We start from the raw sequence: 19,888 nt of genomic DNA, 5'->3' as shown, positions 1-19,888 counted from the left end.
CAAGATGCAATAGACATTTCCCATCTTACTGAGCTCGAGAAGTATACACTGCAGTGTCCTCAAGCACACTTAAACATCTCCTGCCAGCAAGGTTAGCTCACTAGCAAGTTTACAAACAGAACATTATGTATTCTGGACAACTAAAAGTTTTGTGGGCTTGAGCGGTTACATAGAGCTGAAGTAATCACAGTGATCACAATGTTCAGCAGTAATATCTGCCTATTTTTTTTATCAGGTGATCCATTGCTAAACACAGACCGAAGGGTTATGTTTCTGTGAAATCCCTCCCCTGGCCTGGCCATTAGCCACTTGCTTCACTATAAATAGCTTTCCAAAGTCCCAGCATACGTACACAGAGTGGGGATGGTGTACATATACAAGTGCACATCATGCATTTTTTTCCCCCCTAAATTCTGTTGTTTCTTAGATATTTTCCTAGATGTCTTTTCTAGAACCTGATCTTGATTCCAACTCAGATCACTAGCAGCAATTTCTAGTAATTTGATAGTCAGGTTTTGCCATAAAACTTTTGCAAAGAACAGCATAGGCATTTCAGTTTAACTGTCCTGCTGTCTTCATGTGCATATCCATTTGAGTTTGTTCATGAAGAATGCACATTTTGTGCATACAACACAAGATAACGCACCTGCAACTACACCCTTGGAAATCATGTCTAGAGTCTATTACTGCACTCTGCTGGGTTTGTTAATATCAGCTCAGAAACTGAGTGTGTGCTCTGGCTTTAGAGAGGTATCTGTATAAATGTTCCAAGTCCTCTGGCTCAGGAATCACACAGAACCATCAGAGCCTTTTCTCAGTGGATGGTGTTCGTCCTGGTGACACTCAAGCAGTGTGCAGCTCAAGGACAGCTGGGGCACATCTATATTTGTGCCATTGCTCATTGCTGGCGTGTCCCTATCTGAGGAAAGAGGCGGTCTAGAGTTACTGCAATAAGTCTTCCGACTGCAGATGTAGGAAAGTGGCAGGGAATTGCTTTTTTGTGAATTAATTTTTACTATGGGAAATAAATGTGAAGTTTGATATCATCTGAGCTATCAGAAGAATTTATGACGTCTTAAGATAGAAGGCAAGTTTTTAGGTAGTAACATTCTTTGCTGTATTTTTTTCATTATTGGTGGTCATGGACTTAAACATTCTTCACTGTAATTGTATCTGCGTCTGTAAACTGAGCAAACGTATCATCTGAAAACCTTATTTAGGCAGCAGGGTTCCAGACACGCTTAATTATGCTCATTTTAATTTATATAATTTAATTTTCTTTTGGTAGGAAAAATACTTGTTCACTTTTTTAGTTAGTTGTAGCTTGCAAAGCAAGGCTTATTGTTACAATTATGGGGAAAAAAGTCTTTGTGGGAGCCAGACAACATTTGCTGGTACGTTTCAAGTCCTTTACTCTGTTCCATATGTTAGAATTTGCATGATTTATTTTATCAGCTCTAGCATAAATAGTAGTATTTCTGCATAACTTCTGTGGGGTTTGTTTTTGCTGTGGTAAGAAATCACTAGCTCTAGAATCTACATTCATTTCTGCAGTGCCAGAAGAGAACAGTGAACTTCTGTGTGTAATTTCTTAGAGATCCAGGGGGCTGGATTGCTTTCAGTCATTGGTATCCAACTGGAGAATGGGAAATTTCTTAGCATTTTTCACCAGTTCAATAAGTTTCTAATAAATCACTGAATTTGTTGGCATTGATAGCTAAGTAATCCTCAGGAATATTAGTAAAATACTGATGAAACAAAGTTGAGGTGATAGCAAGTACTTGTAACTATGAAGACTATAAAAAGTAGTTTGAAAGCAAAGCTTATGTGAAAGCTTCTGCAGAAGCTCCTAAAATCCTGAGTGATGAGTGACTGAACTTTTAGCTTTTTTGGAGAATTTTTTGTTTGTTTGTTTCTGGGAGAAAATGGTTTCCAAGGTTTTGCCTGTTTCACTGAATTAGGACTAGATGTAACTATAGATTCATTTAACTTTGGCTGAAATATCCCTATGAACTCTGCTAGCTGTCATAGTCAATTGCTAGAAAAACAGAACTGTTTTTCAGTTCTGCAGCCATGATTTTGCTGAGTGGTGGAGGGCTGGGGGGATGTAGCAGCTCTGACAGAGCACCTGGTGGTCTCCCTGTACCAGCATTAGTTCATTTGTTGTTATTAATAGTGGGATATTGAGAAGGAGTGGGCCTGGGGAATCAGCATAAAGATTGCTTTTGTACCTTTAATGTTGTCCGACATGCATCTGCTTTATCATACAGCTTTGCATTCCGCATCCATATGCTTTTTTCACACCTCCCACATTGCAAGCTTCAGATCAGATCAGGCTTCTCTCAGTTCAAGGGTCTGCCTTGCTTCCTGGAGACTGTGTGATTTATCATGGGGACCATCATCTTTTTCTGCAAATTTCATATGTTAAAAAATGTATTTTCACAACACCTGAGAATCCCCGAAGGACAGAATTTATCCCTGTTCTATGGAAAGGACCTGAGAACGGGAGTGAGAATAAAGCTAAAAGGAACATCAAGTTTCAACTTCAAGAAAGACAACCTGAAAAATCTAGAACAGGAGTTTTCAGGTCATTAGCTAATGTTTTATGGGGCATCAGGAGTCACAACAAGGCATCCTACAAAATACCTTAATGACAGTTCAGAAGCAGCGCTTGATGGCAGCTAAAGGGTGAACAGACCTCAGATCAGTCCATCTCCATTTGTACAGAACACCACTAAATGCACTTGAAGCACATCCCAATGTAATGCTGAAGATGGGACTACCCCACAGTTTGGAATTTAGATGTCAGGTCACAGACAAGTCACTCAGAAAATACAAGATACACACTAAAGACAGCTCTCTTTGCACAGGGGACAGAAAAGCCAAGCATCCCATTAGGGAATGAAGCTTTAGCCTTTCCCACGCTTAACTCTAGGCCCAGAGCTGTCAGCCAATCCTATTCCTTTCTACATTTTTAAGAAAGAACACATCATGCTTGATTCTAAGCACATAGCTGGGATTCTTCTTTTCTTTTACAGGACTGAGACTCATCATCTCAAAAGCCTCACAGAGGATACCAATGTCATCCAGATCTGTCAGTGCAAGAGAGTATGAAAATAGTGACCAATTTCTTGGTCATTCAGCTTCTCCACCAGTCCCAAACTCTAGTGAAACTGAAGGCTTGATATTTTATCACATGGATCTCTACGGATCAAATGAGAGGTTCGATATCTTTCCTGAAGAGCCATCTGGTCAAGGAAGCAGATTTCAGGGAAATACCAGAAGAGAATCTGCACTGAGTAGTGAAAAATGTCAGAACTCACAAGAAGCTGGATATGACCTGGAAAAGGAGGTTGCAGAGCTGGCCAAGATGTATGGGCTTGATGAGGACAGAGAAAAAGAGCTTGAGCTTCTTGGAGGACATCTGGAGACAGCAGGCAACAAATGGCTCCCTGCTCACACACAAAGATCAGGATTGCAGGACTCTGTATATAATGGATCAAAAAGCAGCTCTCCTATGAAAGGTCAAAGTCAAAGCACAAAGCAACAGGAACTTCCTGATGAGGTTTCTCAAGACGAAGATCAGAACAAAGCCAGAGCAGCGGATGAAGCTGATAGCAACACATGGTTCAGAGAGGGGCTTAGCAGCAGTGGCATGTCGGATGAGCGGAGCAGCCAGGCTGTCAGCGAGGAGGAAGAAATGGCAGATGTTTTTTGCTGCACTTGCAAGATACCGATTCGAGCATTTGACAAACTGTTTGGTGAGCACAAGGATCATGAAGTGGCTCAATTATCCAGTGCTGTAGAAAGTGAAAAGGTAAGAATAGAGCAAGTTCACTGTGGTGCCTCTAAAGAGTGTCTGGACATACTGAGATTCATATTGAGTTTTTCTGGTAGGAGGAGATTCATAAAAACATGTGCAAATTGGAAGAGCAGATTGCTCAGGTGGAAAACTTTGCCAGTCACTTGGAAGAGATCTTCATTACCGTAGAGGTAAGGCATTTCTCCTTCAGTTAACACTTTGGTACTGGGATTGGAACTGTTTTGACAGTCACAGCATATTGTTGTTAATGGCGTAAGTAATTACAGTAACAGAGCAAAGAGTTATCTTGGGGTTTGCCTGGACTGAGGTACTCAGGAAAATTCATCCCAATCATTTAATATATATATATATTTAGATGGGCTAGTAAAAACACATTAAACCACTTGCCTTCAGAAATAAAGCCTTTCCCACTCAACTTAACTTGATTTTAAGTGGCTAAGGACTCTGATCTAACAAATCCATCCACAGTGTACCATTTGTACATACACTGTTCCATTTACAGAGACATTGGGTCAGTTGCATCAAGATGTACCACTTCAGCATTTGAGCTCCTGCACGGCTGATGTCAACTTGGCTCTGGGGAAGGGGGCCCAGCTGTCTTCAAGTCAGATGACAGTAGTAACTCAAAGCACCTACTGTGTTTTCTCTGCTGCATGTAGCACTAAAGAACATCGGTGCCTGATCAGTGGGCAGCTGCTGGCAATAGAGCCTTGTTGCCTCCTTAAATCTTCCTTCCTAATGCTTTCTCCAGCAGTGAGTGAGGATACCAGCATTAACTGCTCAGGTCCCCCAGAGCAAATCCAGGGATCCAACTGGGTTGCCATGGTTTCTCTAGTGAAAGGGTATGCTTGGCTGTGTAGGCAGAAATACCTGGGAGACTATAGCTAGGATATCTCCCAAACAGTGTTTCCTGGATTTAGGTTGGAGACAGTTCTGATGCTCTCGATGTCTGGAACCAACTCTGACGCTCTCTTTTGCCTTAGTGAGGGTGAATGATTAGTAAAAATGTAAATCAGTCAAGTAACATCTTCTGTTTACTGGCATTGCATCCCTGGCAAGGATAATTTAAGGCAGGCCCAAGAAAGACTTCTCTTTGGCTGAGTTACGGTTCAGGTCTGACATCAAACAACAAAACTCCAAATGCCTTGCAGGAGAATTTTGGGAGGCAGGAGCAGAACTTCGAGGTTCATTACAACGATGCAGTGCAAGTGCTTGCTCAGAAATATGAAGAACAGCTGGAAGCACTGGGGGAAGAGAAGAGGCAGAAGCTGGAAGCACTGTATGAGCAGCTGGTCAGTTGTGGGGAACATCTTGACACTTGCAAGGAGCTGATGGACACAACCCACAAGCTTTACCAAGAAAATGACAAAGTCACTTTTATGAAGGTAAAGAGCTTTGACTGGCAAGACCTCTTCTAAATGCTTTTTGCTGCTCGTAGGTAGTTTCCAGCTGGGAAATCCTCAAGCAACCTAACTGCTAGAGAAAATTTGGGGTGCCTGGTCAATCTGCTGTTGCTGCTCCGGGTGTTTGGCATGGTGGCATTTGGATCCAAAATACAGTTGCAGGGGCAGATGTCAGTCACTTGGTTGCTCAACAATTTACGAGTCTTGGAAGGGTTTAGAGAGAAGATACCTATTGAGAAAGCTTACCTCAGGAAACTGTAAATGCTTACTGGTGCTCATTGACTTGTTCAGGCTCAGCCTCCTCGCTGTACACAAGGCAGACAGGCTGATGCATCCATTTTGGACTGCAGATTAGTGCTTGCCCTGGGTCTCATGCACTGTTACCAGTATGGCTCCTGTGTGAATAAATTATGGTAGAGTCACAGAGTTATCCAGATCAATCTATCTCTGCGACAGGGGGCAATAGGCCCATGGGCCCTCCAGCCCCCAAAAAGTGGGAAGGGAAAAAGGGAAAGGGGTAAGGAGATGGGAGCTGGGCTCAAGGAAACAAACAGAGCAGGCGCAACAATCTAAGGACGAAAACTTGTTTTACTGACTATTATATTGGAATGCAAGATAGCACAATATAATACAATCTAATTGAAACTGAGGCTAATAAATCAAGTAAAATGAGAGAGAGAGGTTTCTGAAGACTGAGAAGCCTACTTTGAAATTGAAGGTGCATGTCTTGAAACTGAAGGCGCATGAAGGTCAACAGCATGATGTAGTCTACTTTGTTCTTATGCAGAAAATGTATCTTTTCTGTCTTTAACACGAACTCTTTTTTTTTTTTCTACAGGAAGCAGTGACCATGGTTGACAGGTAGTATCACAGTCTGGGATTTTGTGTCACATTTCTTCCTACTAACTGGATCTATTTTTGGAGACAAATTGCATGTTCTAGACTCCATTAGGGCGTACATACTTCACCTGAGCTAGTAGAGCCATTGAAACCTTTGTTTTTCTTGTTCAAAATGCAGCAAGATAAGTTGCTCTAAGAAGTTCAACATTCAAAACTAGTGTTGAGCTAATTTCAAAAAACCTAAAAGGAGAGGTAGAACATGAATAAATCTCTGTTTTCAGCTTAGTCACAAGGAATAGATTTCAGTGACTGAGAAACAGGATTTCTAAAGATCTTGAAAGAAAGGCTCTGGATACAAATCTACCTAAAACTAGATTAGCAACAAGCCTATTTATACATTAACATAGTGGGGTAGGAAGTCAAGACAGATCATGAAAGCTGTTACAGCAGCATGAAGAAATCTTAAGGAATGCTAAATCATTTGGGAAAAAAAGAAGTCTGTCATCCATGATGAAGACACACAGAAAAGATACTCTTCTGTTTCAAATTTACACCACCTACAACTGTAAAGTCTGGAATTAGTAGGAGAGTCGTGAATTCTAAATAACAGGATGAAAGTTGTGGAGCTAATGGCACTGAGGGCTGCTAGGGGAAATCTCACTCAGAAGCAGGGTGCATTTGCATTTGGCATTTTGGAGCAATGATCTGATGTATGGCCACACGTAGCCAAGCAAAGAGCATGGGGGGGCTGAGTTTTGTGCAACTATGGAAACACTGGTCTAAGGAAATAGCTGTTATTTTAGAGTTTGCTGTTTTCCTCTTGACAACAGATTAACACAGAATGGTATCTCCAATACTGTGACACTTCCAATTAGATGGCTTTTATTCTTACTGTAGATTGGAAGAATTCTTAAAGAAAGAAGTGAATCTGAAGCTTTCAACACGTCCAGATTTTGAAGAGCGTGCCATAGATTTCTCAGAAGTTGAACAACTAATGAACTCCATTAACACTATTCCAGGTATTCTTCCTATCTGATCATTGTTTTAGACCTATTTACATTTAATTAAGTATGTGCATCAAACAGAAGCTCATTGCTTATTTTAAAAAAAAACTGCAAATGCAGAGTTACCTTCTCTCTGGATTACCTCCTAGATATTTTTTGTTTCCCTGTTCAGAGATTCAGGAAGCTATTACTGGATTTTATTTTTTCATTTGTTTTCAGTATAAAATTGCCAGAAATTTCAAGTTTGGTTTTCCTTGCTTTTTGCTGGGTGATTTCCTAGAAGACTTACCAAGTCTTTCCCCTTCTGTTCAAGGATCAGACATGCTGAGTTTGGTGATAATCCGTCTTTCCTTGTAATTGCTTGAACAAAGTAGAGGGGGGCACTGGCTGTATTAAACAACAGCTTAAATAAGCTTTCATATGACTGTAGCTTGCTCCTCTTCTACTTGGCAGATATTTTCTGTCACGCACAGAAATCAGAGCAAAACCCAAACAAATTCCTAATGATTTTTAAAAAAAGGAAATTTGAGAGAGTAAACCATTTCTGGCACATTGCAAATACTGTCAGAGAACACATTTTGTTCTGCATATACACTGGTGTTTTGTTGTTGTTTTCTTTTTACAATAAAGTAGTACTCACCATGAGTTTGTTTGTGCTGCTGACCCTGAGTTGGATCACTTTTCCTTCATCTTTCCTCCACTGGATCCTCAGCAGCAGAGCTAGCCCTCAGTGGCGCAGTGCCCATTGGAATATCACTCCTGCAGGTCTATACCAGTTGGCTGGAGAAAAAGCAGCTTTCAGAGGCTGGGGAGAGAATGTTCATAGAGGAGTGGGTTGAGGTTTATGTTATTTTGTTGTTTTGATTTTAAGCAAGACTTAAGTCCATACACCAGAGGCTTGATGGTCATCTCTAAATATTTAACGGATCAGCTCCTAACTTTTCTCAGTGAGAGAGGAATATGACTTTATTCAGAGCCCAGACTTTGTGTTTATTCTTTTGTGGGAGGAGAAATGTTTGCCAGTGAATAACAGAATGTGCTTCTTATGCTTTCAAAAAATGACACATTTTTCCCCTCTGCAGCTCCTTGTGCCCCTGTGATCAACCCCCAGGCTCCCAATGCAGCAACTGGCAACTCACTGAGAGTTTGCTGGGGCCTCTTCTCAGATGACACTGTGGAGTGCTACCAGCTATGCTATAAACCAGTGAGCAATGAGAGGCACAGTGATGAACAAGCAGGTAAAGGAAACTGAGAAACAAGAGGACACCTCAGTCCCTGCTGACAAAACAACTGTCAGCACTGACAAAGTGCTCCTGGATTTTGCTGTGGCAACCAGTGAACCTTCTATAGCTACATTCCCTGCTACTAACATATGTGCCAGCACAGCTCTAGCTTCTGGCTTTGTCACTTTTCCGCTGCCAGGTCTGCCATGATGCCAGCTGCAGCAGGACCCATCACAGAAGCAAAGACAGGACCAGGGGAGCAGCTGGGATAAAAGGAATGGGCAGGGGGCAGAGGATAGAGCCAGGTCTCAACAAAAGCATTTCCTTTTGGGGGGCAGGAACTGTGTTTAAACACACATGCATCACATCAACTGCAAAGCACTGTATTTTTAGAAAGCAAATCATCATATTATCAGCATGCCTGCTTAAACCCCCACAGTCATTTTGCAGTTTATCTCAAAGCTAATAATAGGTTGTAACTCCTCATCACCCACATACACTAAACAGAACCGTTGGACTGTCCAACAATCTCCTGGATTTATGATAAAACAGCATTTGCTAGTAATAATGTTACAAAACCTTTTACTGAAAACACCCAGAACTTCTCCAGACGGAGAACTCCATAGAGTGCCAAACAGGCAGCTCAAAAAGAAAAGCAGAACCTGTCCAAATTTCATAAAGCAAAGAATGAGAAATGAGTAGTGAAATTGGTTCAGCTGGAAGGAGCTGACCAGATGGCATCCCCAGTGTGGGAATGTGCAGGAATATTTTTCAAAAGACAATGACAGGTGGGTGATTTTCCTTTTTTGTTTTTCCTTTTCTTTCTTTTTTTTTTTTTTTTTTTTTTTGAGTGATTTTGCTCCTACAGAGACTGAAGCATTATCTGATTTCTGCCTTCTAAGATGAAGGCATGGTGAAGCAGCCTAATCAAAGGGTAGGGAGAATAGGAGCTCCTGAACTCAGCACACAAAATAAGCTACAACTGCATTATTTTAGAGGGCTTTGGGGGAGGGTTTGTAACTGTGTAAAAGCATTGTAAATGCTTTGTTGTTTCCATTTCAGAGCATATGCTAAAAGTCAAAGAAACATACTGCACCATTTCTAATCTGCTGCCGAATACACAATATGAGTTTTGGGTCACTGCTTTAAATGCTTCAGGCATCAGTCCACCAAGTGAAAGAGCTGTTTATGTAACAGGTAAACATACTTTGTTCACGTGACTGTGTGGTTTTCATAGTGGAATTCACAGTAGCCTCTGGATTTTATGTTAGTAATGTTTTCAGGGTGCTTTGTTTCCTATGGTTCAAATTTTCTGACTACAGGGGAGTTTCTTACTTTTATTTGGAGAGCCAACTAATTTTTCTCTGGCTAATTATTCTAGAAATATTGTAGTCCAAATGAAGTGTTTGAATAGTACTATTGATCACCATGCCTGCTGTTTACTGTCCTCTGGGGAGGTAGATTTCTTTGACTATATATTGCTCTATTTATAAATATCTAGAAGCAATTGTTAAATTGGTCTTTTCTCACCCTTTTTTTAGCTCCTTCACCACCAATCATTAAGAGCAAAAAGATACGAAGCTGTGAAAATGCAGCACTTGTGTGCTGGGAATCTAGAGACATAAATCCTGTTGATTCCTACACGGTCGAATTGTCCAAGCTGACAGATGAAGAAAATGGTGACATTATTACTGAGTGAGTCTATGTTCTACCAAGTCCACATACTTAGTGATGAAACCACTTCAAGTCAACGTGGCTTCAGGTAGCACTAAGAAAGGATCCACGGCCCTTTAGTCAAAAGCCAAAATCAGTTCATTTAGAAAAGTGCAAGTCTAAGGCTGTGCAGAACAACTTCTGAGGAAGAAAGGACAATAATGGGCTGAAGAAATGAATTTCATGATAAGCATTTTAGTAGTCAGTGACTGGATTTTCTTGGGTTAGGGAGCAGAAAAACTCAGATGTAATTAGGAACTAGCCTTGACATTACCAGTAACAAGTAACATCAGGCACATCCTTAACCCAGCCAAAATGGAGAAGTACATAAAATCTAACCACAAAAATCCAGTCCTGCTACAGTGACAATCAGAGACCATCTCCCTCCCTGAAAATCAAGCTGGATTTGGCTTAAAATCCATCAGATTTTAAGAACAAATGAAAATTAAATGAAATCTAAATAATTGGATGCATTTTTAAGTGATAGTTATGTGAATATTTCATAACAAATGATTTAAAACAATTTCACTTCTGCGTTTGCACACTATTCATAAACATCCTGTGGCATTTTTTCACTTCTAATCTCTGCTGGAGACAGTTTGAGGACATTTCCCATTTCCCAGCTGCAAAAATATCTTTCTATATGAAGTCTGAAATCTAAAAATTCAGGTTATAGAGCCTATTTGTAAGTGGTCAAATGAGATAACAGTATTTGCTCCTTCCTCTTCATTTCGCTAGGAACCTCTGTTAGGAGCTGGATGTGATCACTTACAAGAAGCAAACTTAAAATTTGTTTTACATTTGTAGGAATTCAACTTCAGAAACATTCCTGTCAGTAAATGTAATTGTATACATGCTTATGGAAAATGAATATAAAGGGCATACGAGGAATGGCAAAAATAAAGGCAAAAATCTCAGGCTCCCATATCCCTACTACTACTAATCCTTACTCAAAAAGATGAAGTCTTGTTGAAGGATTATAAAAGAAGCTGGTCGTGTGTTTTCTTCTTTGTTCAGAAAAATAACCTCAACCTCATTTTCCAACTAACTCACCATTCGCCATGAATTTATCTTCTGTAGATCCATTGTTGGGATTCCTAACTGTGAAGCTCTAATTCACCTGCAGCCAGCGCAAAGCTATCACATTTGTGTTAAAGCCCTAAACCTGGGCGGTTCCAGTGAGAGAAGTGAACCTGTCCTGATACACACCACAGGTATTGTACAGCATGGATCAACTCCTACTGCCTATTGTGGCATCTATTATCTCAACAGAAATCATCCTGCTAGGTTTCAACGGTGTCTGCATTAGGTCCTAATCTCTTACTTCTAGTTACCCACCTTTTAGAAATGAAACCAACCGTGCCATCCCCCAAAAACAACAACAACAAGCAAAGCAACCTTTTGCAACTGGAAGTACATTGCTTTAGCTCCGTAATTCATTTTTGTTCAGTCCATTTGAGACTTGAAAGTTACTAATTTCTAAACACTTAAAAGACTAGATCAACCCAGCGCTCCCAGATATCACTGGCTTGCCAAATTCTGACACACCAGGGAAGCAAAAGCTGAGGTTTTTACCTTAATTCAGAGATTACCTTGTAATGCAGCTGCTGGAAAGTACAGCTGAAACAATTGGCAGTTTCCAGAATAATATGGATATGCAAAACTTCCTCTGTATGTATCAGTGCATCTCCAGTTTGGCTAGGGGAAACTCTGAAGGCTTCTTTATCTGTCGGAAAAAGGCAGTTCAGCATTCAACTGAATGCTGGTTTTGGCAACTATCACAGTACTGTATTATCTCTGCTCCTATTGCCACACTAGACAAGCATTAAGTGTCTCCCCCAAGGGGAAATTAGAAGCTCTTTTGCCTCCCGCTGTCTTATCAGAGCTCAGATTAGTGGTTCATAGGTAGACACCTGTTTTCATCTTTACCACTGCTATAACAGAGCTTCAACATCACTGAGGTGTCCCAAACCTTCCATTTCACTCACAAATGCATTTATGCCATACTTACATCTCTTCTGCACTTACCTTCTGTGAGACATTTGCAAATCATTCTTACTCAGAAAGTTGACCCATGTAAGAATCTACAAATGAGATTTAACACCGCTCTGGCTACACTGCTAACACCTCAGAAATGTTCTCAAGTCCCAAACAGGAAGACCCTCGTTGTGTGACTTTTGTCATCTTTTCTCTTCAAAATATCATTTATGTGGAAGAATGGAGCAATGGAGAGGACTTGAACCTCTCCACTCCTTTATTCTACTTTCAGAGGCTAATAAAAATATATCACTTCACCTCTAAGGAAGATGCCTTGGAATTAGGCTATTGCAGGAAGGAGCTGTCATCTGTGAATAGCTGCTTCCTGTGCTACGCCTGCAGCTCTGAACCTCAGCTGGATTTAAAACAAGGCTAAGGCCCATTTTTTGCTTTTCAACAAGGCTGTAACTAAACAGTATTAAGCTGTGAGTTGTTCCTGTAACACCCATTAATCTGAAAATCTCAAAATGGACAACCTTGTCCTCTCAGTGTCAGCCAGATTCCTTCCAGAATGCTAGCTATTCTTTTTGTGGATCCAAACATTTCCTCCCCACCCTTGTTGCAAACCACAATGCCATGAGAAGCTGCTGTAGTTCTCACGCATGCTTTTCTCTTGCAGGCACCTACTTCTGTCTTAATGAGGACACAGCCCATCCTTTATTGGCAATCCTAGATGATGGATTTACGATTGCATGTGATGAACTGGAAAACCCAGAGTGCGATCTGCCTGTCTATGATAACAGCTTTACAAGGTAAACATGAAAATTCCATTTTCACCAACTTCTGAAACTTCTTCCTATTTAATTCTTTACAGAGCCCAAAGAACCCAGGTAAGTGTCACAATATATCACCCATTTACTATTAATGCAGCACTAAAAAAACATTTATAATTATTAGGTTCCCTTTAATTATAGTGATCTAGTACTTGCACGTTTCTAAGATCTGAGGAATTGCTCCTTTCTGCTGGCAGCTGCTCCTTCCTCATTGCCCTTCTCTGCAGGATGCCAGGGTGATACAGACTTGTACATGAGGCTCTGCCCATCCTTCCCTGGTCTCACACACGGCGATTTAAGAGATTTTCTTATAGAGCTCTGTTCAATAGAAGCCACTGAACACAGTGCAGAACAGACAGACAGAACAACAGTAACAACAACAGAAACACTGCTATTGGTGCCTTAGGTGCTTGAAACTCTTCTTCAAAAGGGGCTTCCATAGCATGGAGCATAGACATTTTTTAAATAGACTCCAGAAGTATCTAATTTAGTTTTCAGCCAGTTTTCATTGATTTTGTGAGCTGAACTCTCTCCCTCCAGCTGCTCTTTGGAACTTAAACTTTGCTTGGAAGTCAATGCAAGTTAGCAAAAAGGATTACAGATGCAGCCAGCTGCAGTTATGTATAAATCCACTTACACTGGACACTTTGTGCTAAATTTGAACAGGAGAGGAGAGGAGAGAGATCTGAATACTTACCTTTAGATGAAAAATGTTGCTGAGTTGGCCAACTCTTTGCTTAGCTCGTGCTATTTGGGCTTACAGATTTTTGCTTCAAAATAGAATTAAGCCCTTTGCCATTAAAGCTATGGCCTCAGCTTGCTGGAATGTATCAGTTTCCAATCAGCACCACAGAAACAACATGTAAGCAAGAGAGGCATCTGCAGACACATAGTAATACACAGACACAACTTAGCCCCTCCATGGAAATCCAGGGCTGTTTTTGCCATGCAACATTACTAGGGAGCTTTGTTGAAAAGAGCCAGGAGAGAAGATTCTCTTCATTAAATTCATCAAGATGAGTCTAAATGGGATTTCACCCACCCTTCTACAGGGTGCATTTATGTTTCACATAAACAGCCAGCCGGCAGTCATCTCATTCTGAACTCTGAGGATGATTTTGATGTCACTGTAAACTCTCATAAGCCTCTTTTCATGCCAAGATACTGGGGGGGGGGGGGGAAGCTCCCATGTTGAAATGACTAATACTTACACAAGGAAATTACACAGTAATGTCTTTTTTTCTAAAGTCTGTGTGATCTCCACTGGGCTAATATGCTTCTTAACCACACCAGCTCCTACAGGCTGATTCAGGTTTGCCTTGGTGGCTTTACAACTCTCATTAGTATGGTAATATTTTGTTCACAGATGTTTGCCATCCATTTTGCATCGTCCCTTTCAAGCTGTAGCAGCGTAGCCTCTCTGCATTTCAATTTCACCAACCTTTAATCTATTCCCACTACATCTACAAGCACTTCTAACGAACTGTACACTTAGTTACGTGATTGCTGCTGAGGTGGCACAAAGTACAGCCTGCACTTGATGTTCCCGTCCTCATCAGGCCCTCATCATGATGAATACAGTACCACTTGCAGGCAGATGAGCTCAGAGTGTTCCAGCAACAACCTTTGTCTTTTTAATTTACATCCCTACATGATCCTACCACAAAAACATACATGCTGTGACTCTGCATCCAAAACTTTAGCAGTGTTTTGAAACCTGCTATGCCCTGTGATGCAGCAATGACAGTTAATACAAATACCCCATGTAATTTTTCTAAAGCAGAACTGGGATGTAATCTCACAGAATTCAAGTTACCCTCTTAAACTGAGAGAGGGTGTTTCAGAAGCATTTGGTCCTGCCTGTTTTGCCCCATTTTCTTCCTTCAGAATCCATGTTTTTGCAGACTTGCATCTTCAAAGCCCTCAATTCCTTTGACTCTGAAACTATGCTTGTAAATCAAGCTGACAGTTCTCTATGAGCTGCGTTGCCTTTGCCTCACCTACCCATCCTTTCAAAGGATAGGAACCATGGCCTACTGCCAAAACTTTTCATCGCCCAGGTACTACATTTATTCCAAGGTCTCTTACATGTTCATTGCTTGCTTGTCTATCTTACCACAGCACAGGCTAATCTCCCCCTCCCAAACTGACCCTGGATTTTCACATTGCTACAGTGCTCCATTCCTGATAGTAGGTGACACTTAAGTCCTGGGTTCTGTGGGAAGGAAATAAAAAGCATGTAGACATTTTTTCCCTACTACATTGGGCTCCACCAAAGCGCTCTTTTCCCCAGGAATCTCAGGCAGCACAGGATGCGCTTCTCCCTGTTCCTGAAAGTGCCCAGGGTGCTAATTAATACAAAACTACCCAAAGGTAAAACAGTAAGAATCACCAAGAAACCTGCAGGTCATCATGTGCCAGGTCCTCAGCATGTGAACCTCAGTGTACTGAAAAACTCATGCTGTGCTGTTACGGAAACAATAAACATGACTTCTATTTACTGATACACAACATCCATGTACACTGCATAGCTAGCACTGTGCAAAGTTCCTGCCCAGAGCATATTCCTGTCTCTCTCACAGGTGTATCGCGATCCTGGGCAGCCTGATCCCTTTTCCAGGAAAGCATTACTGGGAGGTGGAAGCTGAGGAAGATACAGAGTACAGAATTGGCGTGGCTTTTGAAAACACTCCAAGACATGGTTATCTGGGGGCAAACAACTCATCCTGGTGTATGAGGCACATCATCACACCATCAAGGTAAGGGACATGCAGGCTACAGCTCTCCTATAGGAACACCTCCTACACATATACCTGAAGGCTAAGCAGCAAAGAGCTCTTATTTGTAGGAGGCACACAGGACAGGTCAAACACTTAAACTGGGGCCTGTGGTCATTTCTACCACTGGCACTGTGAACTGATGTTGGAATGATTCTGGAACCTTTAAGCAAATCCCACTGCTTTGTGCCATTCTCACATTGAAAAGAGCAGCCCAGAAAAACAAACCTGAATAAATTCCATTACAGAAGTTAGCCATAAAAGCCAGAACTCCCTCATGCCTCAGCAGCACCCACTGGCTCTACCCTGGGCAGTGACAACTGAATTAGCATCCATGAATACTACAGCATACCATGAAGAAACTAGGAGCAAGCAAACAAGTTCCATACCAAACATCCTCCAGTAATCCCTATTGCCTCAACCTGTAATGGCACTCAGATTTTAAGAGTTACCATTGTGGTGCTGGGTCCCCTTGAACAAGGCACTGAGTGCCCCAGCACACACATTGTCAGCAGATGGTAATGATGACACAGCATGGTACCACTGCTTTCAGTCCTCTGTCTGTTAGTATGTAGGGAGAGTTTTGGATGTAGCTTGGTTGTCTACAGTGCACATTCCCAGATGCCTGCTGCTCACAGCTCCCCAGTCACTGGCCTGCTGCATAACCAAAGTTCTTAGCAATGCTGACATTTGCCTCCCACACAGCAAGAAATGCTGCTTAATGAGGGAGACTAAACCCACTGAAGTTAATGACTCTCCCATACGCTGCAGGAAGGCTAATTTGATTTCTTTGCTACACTGATCTAAGAGGTACATTGAGGTTTGCTCTTACTCTTCTGGAGCAATAAGCGTGGACTTCAGGGAAGAGAAAACAGAGCCAGGCTGTTGCTGTTTGAGTCACTGTCATACCCATTTCTACAGGGAAATTTTCTAAGGTTCGTATTGTGTGGGTGGAAGAGATGGTTAGTGAAGAAGCTGCTCCCTGTGAAATACCAGAAAACTTTTTTTACTGAATAAATCTTGTTTCTCCCCAGAATGGTACATGTTCCCACAAAAGTCTCATATTGTTGGTTGCAGTGTGCCATGCTAGGGGCAGCTGATTGAGTAACTGTTAAAGGATCTTGGCATTACTCAAACAGCGACTACATAGGGAAGGGCTACCCTCATGACAAAGCAGTTATGTACAGAGCACCCTCCTGGCCTCCATTAGCACACAGGACAGGAATCACAATTAGAGGTCACCCTTCAGTAACTAAAGACTGGAAAGTCCCCATCAGCAGCACCCTGGCTGAGCAATGTAAAGTCTTGTATGAAAGCAGTCAGAAATGAGATATGACAGCAAATAGCCTGGAGGATGCAGAGTCACACTGAGTCAGCCTGCCCCTGCCTGAGGGATTATATTCCCTCACTGCTGCTGCAGTCTGAGGGTGTGAGCATTTTCAGTTCCTGTGCCTTTGGCAGGAAAGTGGGCTCAGTACCACAGGCCCTAGAGAGTAAGTGGGCAGCACTGCGGGGCCTGGAAGGACTGGACTGAGTCATCTCATCAGTTCTCTCCTTGGCTGCACTTAAAACTATGAAGATGCAAGACTTAAGACAAGTGTTGCTCTGGGGAAAGCCTAACCCGCCTGGCAAAGCACAACTCTTTCATAGAGGAAATAATGTCTTCAGATAAAGCTTATAAAGCTTTGTAGCTGGGAAAAATGGAAAGTCCCTTTGACCTTGTCCTATCCTAAGTAAAAGTACCTGCTCATTTTCAGCCAGGTGTGGGTACAAAGGCCTGTTGTGCCTGCCTCACCCACATATCTGAGCAGGGGGATAAAGCTGTGTGGAAAAGCAGTGTACAGCATTGCTCAGCAGAGTGGATGGGACTGGGGCAATAAACGTGAGACAATTGGGAAGAGGGATAGGACCATCTTCATCATGCATGCAAAGAAGGAAAACATACCCTGAAACATGCCTGCATGCAGAGCGCCATGGGGTGTTTTTGACTGTGTTTCTTGCCCACAGGCACAAGTACGAATTCCTGCACAGTGGGATGACACCAGACATCAGAATCACTGTTCCTCCCACAAAGATTGGTATCCTGCTGGACTATGAAAACTACAGACTGTCATTTTACAATGCTGATATTGCCCAGCACCTTTACACATTCAACTCACAGTTTCAGCATTACGTCCATCCCTGCTTTGCTTTGGAAACGCCTGGTACCCTAAAGGTACATACTGGTATTACAGTACCCCCATGGACTGCCCTCCTATAAGCCTGCGTTCCTCAACAGTCCTACCTACACACAGTGAATACTGAGAAGTCCTCTTTCAGCACTGTCCCATCACACCCCCTAAAACCCAGCTCTGCCAAGACAGCAAAGCATCCCTGACCCAAACAATCTAACAGGCCTAAGCCCTTAGACAATTTTATCTCATCTTAGGCAGCATTTTAGAAGAAAGCCATTACAGTCACATTAAGAGATTAAGGCTCATCAGCACCCTGGAGCTGTTTGCAGAATTCCTCTGGGTTAGAAATAGATACTATCCTTCCCACAAGTGACACCAAGCACCAGTGACAGATGGATTACTGGTTCCCCCAATACCCATTTTATGTATGGGGAACTCCCTTGTTCCACAGCAATCATTAACTTCACTCTTGTGTCTTTTGAGAAGCTAAAAATTCAACAAAAAGCTAAAATAGCACAAGGCACGATCACTGTACAGATCCTATACAAAGCTGAAAACACTCTAACTATGAAGCTGATCTCACAGTCAAGTATTCTCGTCAGTACGGTCTGCACATCATCAGCTACACCTCCCCTGTGTGTGAATTGTTAGCACATACCATATAAAGCAGGACTCAAACAGCGACACTCACTGAAATAATCAAGTATGCCCTAAAGTCTCAAACACAAAAACAAACAAAAAACCATTCTTACCAAACGCCCATGCTTCTCATTTACTCATCTAGGGAAAAAGAAAAAAACAAAATCACATGGATGCCTTTTGCAGCGCTTGGCTGCCCATACATCAAATTCTAAGTCACCCTTTTACTTTTTTTCGTGACCATCCTCACCTCTGCTTTGGTATGTTCTTCACTCAAATTCTTCCCCTGCTCCTCAGCACAAATTGCTTTTGACCTCTGATGCTGGTGCTTCTGAAGCTTCAGGCCTCCATTGTGTGTTGACAGCAGCAGCACTGGCCCAATGCTCAACTGGAACATCCTTGGTTAGACCTCATTTCCAGATTCCAGACAGTTGGAAAAATACCACCTGTCAACAGGGCTCGTCCAGCTCTTAACAGCCTCACTTGTGAGTGTCAAACTACCAGAATTTAAGCAAGAGTCATTAACAGGAAGCTTTTCAACAGGTTTATTGTATGTTCATTACAAAAATAATTGGTTCAAATTTTCTATTCTAGGGGATTGTCAGGAACAGGTTGTCTCTACAATAGACACGGTCCTTATAAATAAAGCTTGGCAAAACTTACAGAGACTCGATGTAGAACTGTGTGCCAAAAGCTTGTCTGTTTTTACCCAAACGGATGAGAAATTAAGAGAAGAAATGTGTTTTCCCAAAATGGGCTTTGCAGAAGCCACAAACACAGGAGTGGAATATGCTCTTACAGCAGTGATTATATCATCTTCACTTGCATACTGACTCGCAGCTTGCAAAACAATACGGTTTTAGCAGCTCTGAACCATGCACAAATAGCTTCGTTTCTTAACCCACCAGGAATTCACAGACCTCCAAGACAGAAGGTGCAGTTATGATTACTCTGTCAAACCCCCTATGAGGCAGATTGAGAATCTCAGTGTCTTGCAGTGAGCACAACTTGTGTCTCCTACAAACAGGTGAACAAACCAGCAACCACTGTCAATGCACAGGGCACAAGGTGGCCAGGAAAGCTCTGCTAACATACTGCGAGGCTGTACCACAGAACAGCAGCCAAAGCGTACAGTGAACAAAGTGATGAGACAGCACCACACCGCTGGGTTGTTCTAACACCTTTTTCTTCCTTCAGTTAAAAACGTATGCCTTGATTCAAGGTTCAGCTTCCATACAACGGAGCGTATTTAACCTTTATCTGCCAAATCTGAACGCCATGCTCTTCTTTACAATTAGAGAAAGACCTGCAAAAATAAAACAAAAACAAACAAGCATCAGAGAAGAGGTAGCAGGATGACTGACACTCCTCAAGGCCACCTTTACTACAGAGACTGCCAGGTGAACAAAGCCATTCTGATGAAAGCCCACATTCTGTCAGCCCCAGGAATGGCCCCATGAAATCACCTTCCACCCACAGCTT

The 19,888-nt window shown here is 42.0% G+C and overlaps 2 protein-coding genes across 6 annotated transcripts in view; one reads left to right on the top strand and one right to left on the bottom strand.

The window, feature by feature from the left end:
- The first annotated feature begins 508 nt into the window (after window positions 1-508).
- Window positions 509-19,323, top strand: FSD2 (fibronectin type III and SPRY domain containing 2). 3 transcript variants are annotated; one of them, XM_015872914.2, is made up of 13 exons: window positions 509-1,087; window positions 3,039-3,817; window positions 3,898-3,993; window positions 4,975-5,208; window positions 6,065-6,087; window positions 6,964-7,085; window positions 8,153-8,308; window positions 9,356-9,490; window positions 9,835-9,988; window positions 11,087-11,220; window positions 12,663-12,795; window positions 15,399-15,575; window positions 17,601-19,323. In XM_015872914.2, exons 2-13 carry the CDS (start codon window positions 3,080-3,082, stop codon window positions 17,851-17,853), a joined length of 2,355 nt encoding a protein of 784 aa, XP_015728400.1. In that variant the 5' UTR covers window positions 509-1,087; window positions 3,039-3,079; the 3' UTR covers window positions 17,854-19,323. The 3 variants fall into 3 exon arrangements, with proteins under 3 accessions (XP_015728400.1, XP_015728399.1, XP_015728398.1); XM_015872913.2 differs by having other exon boundaries at window positions 509-1,099; XM_015872912.2 differs by having other exon boundaries at window positions 510-1,394.
- The window catches only part of PDE8A (phosphodiesterase 8A), a 113,014-nt gene continuing 112,053 nt past the window's right edge, over window positions 18,928-19,888 (bottom strand). For 2 of the 3 annotated variants that reach the window (XM_032446937.1, XM_032446936.1), the window contains one exon: window positions 18,928-19,712. The gene's annotated coding sequence lies outside the window, so the exon portion shown is untranslated. The remainder of the gene's footprint in view (window positions 19,713-19,888) is intronic. The other variant, XM_032446938.1, reaches the window with a different exon arrangement.

This window comes from Coturnix japonica, chromosome 10, assembly GCF_001577835.2.
Source record: "Coturnix japonica isolate 7356 chromosome 10, Coturnix japonica 2.1, whole genome shotgun sequence".
Lineage (NCBI taxonomy): Eukaryota > Metazoa > Chordata > Aves > Galliformes > Phasianidae > Coturnix > Coturnix japonica.
This window is presented reverse-complemented; position numbering and strand designations above follow the sequence as displayed.

What these genes read in the sequence shown, in the direction of transcription:
- FSD2 (XM_015872914.2), top strand. Translation starts at nt 3,080, where the DNA reads ATGTCATCCAGATCTGTCAGTGCAAGAGAGTATGAAAATAGTGACCAA. An exon ending in CTCCATTAACACTATTCCAG is followed by an intron (nt 7,086 to 8,152) that starts GTATTCTTCCTA and finishes TCCCCTCTGCAG; the next exon opens with CTCCTTGTGCCCCTGTGATC. An exon ending in TGTCCTGATACACACCACAG is followed by an intron (nt 11,221 to 12,662) that starts GTATTGTACAGC and finishes TTTCTCTTGCAG; the next exon opens with GCACCTACTTCTGTCTTAAT.